Raw genomic sequence first — 9461 nt, 5'->3', positions numbered from 1 at the left:
ATCAGACTAGAGCAGAAACCTGTATCAACATTACATCAGACTAGAGCAGAAACCTACAGACCTGTATCAACATTACATTAGACTAGAGCAGAAACCTACAGACCTGTATCGACATTACATCAGGCTAGAGCAGAAACCTACAGACCTGTATAAACATTATATCAGACTAGAGCAGAAACCTACAGGCCTGAATAAACATTACATCAGACTAGAGCAGAAACCTGTATCAACATTACATCAGGCTAGAGCAGAAACCTGTATCAACATTACATCAGACTAGAGCAGAAACCTGTATCAACATTACATCAGGCTAGAGCAGAGACCTACAGACCTGTATCAAAATGACATCAGACTAGAGCAGAAACCTACAGATCTGAAATCTATCATTCCTGCCCTAAACCAGCGGACAATCGGAGGACGTTATTAATTATTTGATCAAATGTTACTTTATTCAACAGGTATATGATCTAACTACATTTAAGATGTGAAGAGGAGGAATGCTAACCTCGGGTGATGGATACTACTGAGGAGGAGGAGGAGGAGGAGGAGGAGGAGGAGAAGACTGACCTCTGGTGATGGATACTACTGAGGAGGAGGAGGAGGAGGAGGAGGAGGAGGAGGAAGAGAGGAGAAGACTGACCTCTGGTGATGGATACTACTGAGGAGGAGGAGGAGGAGGAGGAGGAGGAGGAGGAGAAGACTGACCTCTGGTGATGGATACTACTGAGGAGGAGGAGGAGGAGGAGGAGGAGGAGGAGACTGACCTCTGGTGATGGATACTACTGAGGAGGAGGAGGAGGAGGAGGAGGAGACTGACCTCTGGTGATGGATACTACTGAGGAGGAGGAGGAGGAGGAGGAGGAGGAGGAGAAGACTGACCTCTGGTGATGGATACTACTGAGGAGGAGGAGGAGGAGGAGGAGGAGGAGACTGACCTCTGGTGATGGATACTACTGAGGAGGAGGAGGAGGAGGAGGAGGAGACTGACCTCTGGTGATGGATACTACTGAGGAGGAGGAGGAGGAGGAGGAGGAGGAGGAGGAGACTGACCTCTGGTGATGGATACTACTGAGGAGGAGGAGGAGGAGGAGGAGGAGACTGACCTCTGGTGATGGATACTACTGAGGAGGAGGAGGAGGAGGAGGAGGAGGAGGAGGAGGAGGAGGAGGAGGAGGAGGAGAGGAGAAGACTGACCTCTGGTGATGGATACTACTGAGGAGGAGGAGGAGGAGGAGGAGAGGAGAAGACTGACCTCTGGTGATGGAACCTACTGAGGAGGAGGAGGAGGAGGAGAAGACTGACCTCTGGTGATGGATACTACTGAGGAGGAGGAGGAAGAGGAGGAGGAGGAGGAGGAGGAGGAGGAGGATAAGACTGACCTCTGGTGATGGATACTACTGAGGAGGAGGAGGAGGAGGAGGAGAAGACTGACCTCTGGTGATGGATACTACTGAGGAGGAGGAGGAGGAGGAGGAGGAGAAGACTGACCTCTGGTGATGGATACTACTGAGGAGGAGGAGGAGGAGCAGGAGGAGGAGGAGGAGGAGAAGACTGACCTCTGGTGATGGATACTACTGAGGAGGAGGAGGAGGAGGAGGAGGAGGAGGAGGAGAAGACTGACCTCTGGTGATGGATACTACTGAGGAGGAGGAGGAGGAGGAGGAGGAGGAGGAGGAGGAGGAGGAGAAGACTGACCTCTGGTGATGGATACTACTGAGGAGGAGGAGGAGGAGGAGGAGGAGGAGGAGAAGACTGACCTCGGGTGATGGATACTACTGAGGAGGAGGAGGAGGAGGAGGAGACTGACCTCGGGTGATGGATACTACTGAGGAGGAGGAGGAGGAGGAGGAGGAGACTGACCTCTGGTGATGGATACTACTGAGGAGGAGGAGGAGGAGAAGACTGACCTCTGGTGATGGATACTACTGAGGAGGAGGAGGAGGAGGAGGAGACTGACCTCGGGTGATGGATACTACTGAGGAGGAGGAGGAGGAGGAGGAGGAGGAGGAGGAGGAGACTGACCTCTGGTGATCTGACGTGGACTTTTAAGCGTCCGGAGCTGTACCCGTTGCCAACGCCGCGCTGGACACCGTTGTGTAAAGACGTGCTGTTGGGGAACGGACCTTTACCAGGGATGAAAGCAACCTCCACCACCGCCTCTTGACTGGAGGGAGAGATAGAAGAACATAGAACTCAGCAGTAGAACTTTACAGGATAGATAGAAGAACATAGAACTCAGCAGTAGAACTTTACAGGATAGATAGAAGAACATAGAACTCAGCAGTAGAACTTTACAGGATAGATAGAAGAACATAGAACTCAGCAGTAGAACTTTACAGGATAGATAGAAGAACATAGAACTTAGCAGTAGAACTTTACAGGATAGATAGAAGAACATAGAACTCAGCAGTAGAACTTTACAGGATAGATAGAAGAACATAGCACTTAGCAGTAGAACTTTACAGGATAGATAGAAGAACATAGAACTTAGCAGTAGAACTTCACAGCTTTAGAAGTATAGAACTGTAAAATATAACTTTACAACTTTAGAAGTATAGAACTATAAAGTATAACTTTACAACTTTGGAAGTATAGAACTATAAAGTATAACTTTACAACTTTGGAAGTATAGAACTATAAAGTATAACTCTACAAATTCATAAGTATAGAACTATAAAGTATAACTCTACAAATTCATAAGTATAGAACTATAAAGTATAACTTTACAATTTCAGAAGTATAAAGTATATTATATCTCACATTATTACTTTTGATTTAATCTCACACACAAACTCTTCTACCCCCACACAATTCAACCCCTACCCCCACCCCATCTGGTATCTCACCTGAATTTGACCTTGTTAACCATGCTCTTAGCCTCCTCGTGGGTCACACCTATCAAGGACTCCTTGTTGATGGCAATGAGCTGATCCCCTGGCCTCAGGCGCCCATCCTGCAAATGGGAGACAGCAGAAAATAAGAATTAGAGAAACGTCATTCTACATGCAATGCGGACATTTGTTTTTTGAAAAAACTATACACAAGTGGTGCTTACCGTGTGTAACATACAGTCCATCAGTAGACTACAGTGTGTAACATACAGTCCATCAGTAGACTACAGTGTGTAACAGACAGTCCATCAGTAGACTAGTGTGTAACATACAGTCCATCAGTAGACTACAGTGTGTAACAGACAGTCCATCAGTAGACTAGTGTGTAACATACAGTCCATCAGTAGACTACAGTGTGTAACATACAGTCCATCAGTAGACTACAGTGTGTAACAGACAGTCCATCAGTAGACTACAGTGTGTAACAGACAGTCCATCAGTAGACTACAGTGTGTAACATACAGTCCATCAGTAGACTACAGTGTGTAACATACAGTCCATCAGTAGACTACAGTGTGTAACAGTCAGTCCATCAGTAGACTACAGTGTGTAACAGACAGTCCATCAGTAGACTACAGTGTGTAACATACAGTCCATCAGTAGACTACAGTGTGTAACAGACAGTCCATCAGTAGACTACAGTGTGTAACATACAGTCCATCAGTAGACTACAGTGTGTAACATACAGTCCATCAGTAGACTACAGTGTGTAACATACAGTCCATCAGTAGACTACAGTGTGTAACAGACAGTCCATCAGTAGACTACAGTGTGTAACATACAGTCCATCAGTAGACTACAGTGTGTAACAGACAGTCCATCAGTAGACTACAGTGTGTAACATACAGTCCATCAGTAGACTACAGTGTGTAACAGACAGTCCATCAGTAGACTACAGTGTGTAACATACAGTCCATCAGTAGACTACAGTGTGTAACAGACAGTCCATCAGTAGACTACAGTGTGTAACATACAGTCCATCAGTAGACTACAGTGTGTAACATACAGTCCATCAGTAGACTACAGTGTGTAACATACAGTCCATCAGTAGACTACAGTGTGTAACAGACAGTCCATCAGTAGACTACAGTGTGTAACATACAGTCCATCAGTAGACTACAGTGTGTAACAGACAGTCCATCAGTAGACTACAGTGTGTAACATACAGTCCATCAGTAGACTACAGTGTGTAACAGACAGTCCATCAGTAGACTACAGTGTGTAACATACAGTCCATCAGTAGACTACAGTGTGTAACAGACAGTCCATCAGTAGACTACAGTGTGTAACATACAGTCCATCAGTAGACTACAGTGTGTAACATACAGTCCATCAGTAGACTACAGTGTGTAACAGACAGTCCATCAGTAGACTACAGTGTGTAACATACAGTCCATCAGTAGACTAGTGTGTAACATACAGTCCATCAGTAGACTACAGTGTGTAACAGACAGTCCATCAGTAGACTACAGTGTGTAACAGACAGTCCATCAGTAGACTACAGTGTGTAACATACAGTCCATCAGTAGACTACAGTGTGTAACATACAGTCCATCAGTAGACTACAGTGTGTAACAGTCAGTCCATCAGTAGACTACAGTGTGTAACAGACAGTCCATCAGTAGACTACAGTGTGTAACATACAGTCCATCAGTAGACTACAGTGTGTAACAGACAGTCCATCAGTAGACTACAGTGTGTAACATACAGTCCATCAGTAGACTACAGTGTGTAACAGACAGTCCATCAGTAGACTACAGTGTGTAACATACAGTCCATCAGTAGACTACAGTGTGTAACAGACAGTCCATCAGTAGACTACAGTGTGTAACATACAGTCCATCAGTAGACTACAGTGTGTAACAGACAGTCCATCAGTAGACTACAGTGTGTAACATACAGTCCATCAGTAGACTACAGTGTGTAACAGACAGTCCATCAGTAGACTACAGTGTGTAACATACAGTCCATCAGTAGACTACAGTGTGTAACATACAGTCCATCAGTAGACTACAGTGTGTAACATACAGTCCATCAGTAGACTACAGTGTGTAACAGACAGTCCATCAGTAGACTACAGTGTGTAACATACAGTCCATCAGTAGACTACAGTGTGTAACAGACAGTCCATCAGTAGACTACAGTGTGTAACATACAGTCCATCAGTAGACTACAGTGTGTAACAGACAGTCCATCAGTAGACTACAGTGTGTAACATACAGTCCATCAGTAGACTACAGTGTGTAACAGACAGTCCATCAGTAGACTACAGTGTGTAACATACAGTCCATCAGTAGACTACAGTGTGTAACATACAGTCCATCAGTAGACTACAGTGTGTAACAGACAGTCCATCAGTAGACTACAGTGTGTAACATACAGTCCATCAGTAGACTAGTGTGTAACATACAGTCCATCAGTAGACTACAGTGTGTAACAGACAGTCCATCAGTAGACTACAGTGTGTAACATACAGTCCATCAGTAGACTACAGTGTGTAACAGACAGTCCATCAGTAGACTACAGTGTGTAACATACAGTCCATCAGTAGACTAGTGTGTAACATACAGTCCATCAGTAGACTACAGTGTGTAACATACAGTCCATCAGTAGACTACAGTGTGTAACAGACAGTCCATCAGTAGACTACAGTGTGTAACAGACAGTCCATCAGTAGACTACAGTGTGTAACAGACAGTCCATCAGTAGACTACAGTGTGTAACAGACAGTCCATCAGTAGACTACAGTGTGTAACAGACAGTCCATCAGTAGACTACAGTGTGTAACAGACAGTCCATCAGTAGACTACAGTGTGTAACAGACAGTCCATCAGTAGACTACAGTGTGTAACAGACAGTCCATCAGTAGACTACAGTGTGTAACAGACAGTCCATCAGTAGACTACAGTGTGTAACAGACAGTCCATCAGTAGACTACAGTGTGTAACAGACAGTCCATCAGTAGACTACAGTGTGTAACATACAGTCCATCAGTAGACTACCGTGTGTAACATACAGTCAGTCCATCAGTAGACTACAGTGTGTAACATACAGTCAGTCCATCAGTAGACTACAGTGTGTAACAGACAGTCCATCAGTAGACTACAGTGTGTAACAGACAGTCCATCAGTAGACTACAGTGTGTAACAGACAGTCCATCAGTAGACTACAGTGTGTAACATACAGTCCATCAGTAGACTACCGTGTGTAACATACAGTCCATCAGTAGACTACAGTGTGTAACATACAGTCCATCAGTAGACTACAGTGTGTAACATACAGTCCATCAGTAGACTACAGTGTGTAACATACAGTCCATCAGTAGACTACAGTGTGTAACATACAGTCCATCAGTAGACTACAGTGTGTAACATACAGTTCATCAGTACAGACAGAGCAGACAGACAGGACAGAGCAGACAGACCAGACAGACAGGTCAGAGCAGACAGACAGAGCAGACAGACAGGCCAGAGCAGACGATGCAGGTGTCCTGTTCTACATGATGCTGCATGTTGGCACAATGTGAGCAGAGGGCAGCTTTTCTAACAGCTAGAAGGGCCAACACATCACATCAGCAGTAATATGAGAATTCTCTCTCCACTGTCATTAACCGTCAGGGACACCCCAGGAGGCAGGAGGGGGAGCGGTCTAATGGAATATAGAACCTTCTAGAATCACAACGTCCAGGTTCTATGGAACCTTCTAGAATCAGAATATTTAGGTTCTATGAAACCTTCTAGAATCACAACATTTAGGTTCTATGGAACCTTCTAGAATCAGAACACCCAGGTTCTATGGAACCTTCTAGAATCAGAACGTTTAGGTTCTATAGAACCTTCTAGAATCTGAATGTTTAGGTGCTATGGAACCTTCTAGAATCACAGCATCCAGGTTCTATGGAACCTTCTAGAAACAGAATGTTTAGGTTCTATGGAACCTTCTAGAATCAGAATGTTTAGGTTCTATGGATCCTTAAAGAATCAGAACATTTAGGTTCTATGGAACCTTCTAGAATCAGAACACCCAGGTTCTATGGAACCTTCTAGAATCTGAATGTTTAGGTGCTATGGAACCTTCTAGAATCACAACATACAGGTTCTATGGAACCTTCTAGAATCAGAACATTCAGGAAAACAACTGAAAAATCTATGTCAGAGCAGAGAGCCTCTGATCCTTCTACATCCCATTACATGGCTTTGGAAAATATACATGACACACTAGATTAAGAGACCAGCAGGACAGAGACAGGATTGGGATGAGGAGAGGGTGGGCTGTTTCCATACAAGAGAACATCTCTATGACTGTCATACCACCAACCAAGAGTTACATGCACACACACACACACACACACAAACACATACACTCTCACACACACACACACATAGACTAACATACACATGCACACAAACACATACTCTCACACACACACACACGTCTGCGCACACACACACACACAGACTAACATGCACATGTATACAAACACATACTCTCACACACACACACACACCCGCCTGCGCGCGCACACACACACACACACACACACACACACACACACACACACCTGGTTTTACTGTAAGAGAGAAAGCTCATCTGAGCTCCTCTCACATCGTGTACTGTAGGTCTTTAAAACGAGGCAGACATTGTGTTGGGGTTATTTTTTAAGGTGCTTAGACTGTGGATGATTCATTAGCTGAGGAAACGAGCTGCTGTATGTTTTACTGTTTGACGACTAGGATTTGGTTCAACAGCCTCTTAGGAGTCACTACATTTAACATCATGTATCCTGTTGTGTTACAGTATTTCACAAGGACACCGCTAACAGTAGCTAAGCCTCCCATTCTGGGGGAATGTTGACAGTTGAAAAGGGATTTTAGTTGCTGCCCATGTACTTTCCCAGCAGCATACCACCCTACATCCCACTGCTGGCTTGCTTCTGAAGATAAGCAGGGTTGGTCCTGGTCAGTCCCTGGATGGGAGACCAGATGCTGCTGGAAGTGGTGTTGGAGGGCCAGTAGGAGGCGCTCTTTCCTCTGGTTCCCCCCAAAATATCTCAATTCCCCAGGGCAGTGATTGGGGACATTTTCCTGTGTAAGGTGCTGTCTTTCAGATGGGGTGTTAACCCCAGTGTCCTGACTCTCTGTGGTCACTGAAGATCCCAGGGCATGTATTGTAAGAGTATGGGGTGTTAACCCCAGTGTCCTGACTCTCTGTGGTCACTGAAGATCCCAGGGCATGTATTGTAAGAGTAAGGGGTGTTAACCCCAGTGTCCTGACTCTCTGTGGTCACTGAAGATCCCAGGGCATGTATTGTAAGAGTAAGGGGTGTTAACCCCAGTGTCCTGACTCTCTGAGGTCACTGAAGATCCCAGGGCATGTATTGTAAGAGTAAGGGGTGTTAACCCCAGTGTCCTGACTCTCTGTGGTCACTGAAGATCCCAGGGCATGTATTGTAAGAGTAAGGGGTGTTAACCCCAGTGTCCTGACTCTCTGTGGTCACTGAAGATCCCAGGGCATGTATTGTAAGAGTAAGGGGTGTTAACCCCAGTGTCCTGACTCTCTGAGGTCACTGAAGATCCCAGGGCATGTATTGTAAGAGTAAGGAGTGTTAACCCCAGTGTCCTGACTCTCTGAGGTCACTGAAGATCCCAGGGCATGTATTGTAAGAGTAAGGGGTGTTAACCCCAGTGTCCTGACTCTCTGAGGTCACTGAAGATCCCAGGGCATGTATTGTAAGAGTAAGGGGTGTTAACCCCAGTGTCCTGACTCTCTGAGGTCACTGAAGATCCCAGGGCATGTATTGTAAGAGTAAGGGGTGTTAACCCCAGTGTCCTGACTCTCTGTGGTCACTGAAGATCCCAGGACATGTATTGTAAGAGTAAGGGGTGTTAACCCCAGTGTCCTGACTCTCTGAGGTCACTGAAGATCCCAGGGCATGTATTGTAAGAGTAAGGGGTGTTAACCCCAGTGTCCTGACTCTCTGAGGTCACTGAAGATCCCAGGGCATGTATTGTAAGAGTAAGGAGTGTTAACCCCAGTGTCCTGACTCTCTGAGGTCACTGAAGATCCCAGGGCATGTATTGTAAGAGTAAGGGGTGTTAACCCCAGTGTCCTGACTCTCTGAGGTCACTGAAGGTCCCAGGACATGTATTGTAAGAGTAAGGAGTGTTAACCCCAGTGTCCTGGTTAAATTCCCAATCTGGTCCTCGTACCATCACGGCCACCTAATCATCCCCAGCTTACAATTGGCATGTTCAATTGCCATGGCTGTGTTCTCTGTGGTTCTGGGCCTGCCGTGGCTGTGTGATTCTGGGCCTGCCGTGTCTGTGTGCTGTGTGGTCCTGGGCCTGCCGTGTCTGTGTGCTGTGTGGTCCTGTGCCTGCCGTGTCTGTGTGCTGTGTGGTCCTGGGCCTGCCGTGTCTGTGTGCTGTGTGATTCTGGGCCTGCCGTGTCTGTGTGCTGTGGTTCTGGGACTACTGTGGCTGTGTGCTGTGTGGTCCTGGGCCTGCCGTGTCTGTGTGCTGTGTGGTTCTGGGCCTACTGTGGCTGTGTGCTGTGTGGTTCTGGGCCTGC

General features: G+C 46.0%; 1 protein-coding gene across 6 annotated transcripts in view; it reads right to left on the bottom strand.

The window, feature by feature from the left end:
- LOC110487124 (syntaxin-binding protein 4) overlaps positions 1-9461 on the bottom strand; it is a 138480-nt gene that overhangs the window by 31619 nt on the left and 97400 nt on the right. For all 6 annotated transcript variants that reach the window (XM_036939460.1, XM_036939458.1, XM_036939459.1 and 3 more), the window contains exons 9-10: positions 2847-2953; positions 2023-2164 (exon numbers count right to left, since the gene is read on the bottom strand). In XM_036939460.1, coding sequence (XP_036795355.1) covers positions 2023-2164; positions 2847-2953 — 249 coding nt within the window. The remainder of the gene's footprint in view (positions 1-2022; positions 2165-2846; positions 2954-9461) is intronic.

This window comes from Oncorhynchus mykiss, chromosome 12 (assembly GCF_013265735.2).
Source record: "Oncorhynchus mykiss isolate Arlee chromosome 12, USDA_OmykA_1.1, whole genome shotgun sequence".
Taxonomy (NCBI): domain Eukaryota; kingdom Metazoa; phylum Chordata; class Actinopteri; order Salmoniformes; family Salmonidae; genus Oncorhynchus; species Oncorhynchus mykiss.
The sequence above is the reverse complement of the archived record's forward strand: the minus strand, read 5'-3'. Positions and strand labels throughout refer to the sequence as shown.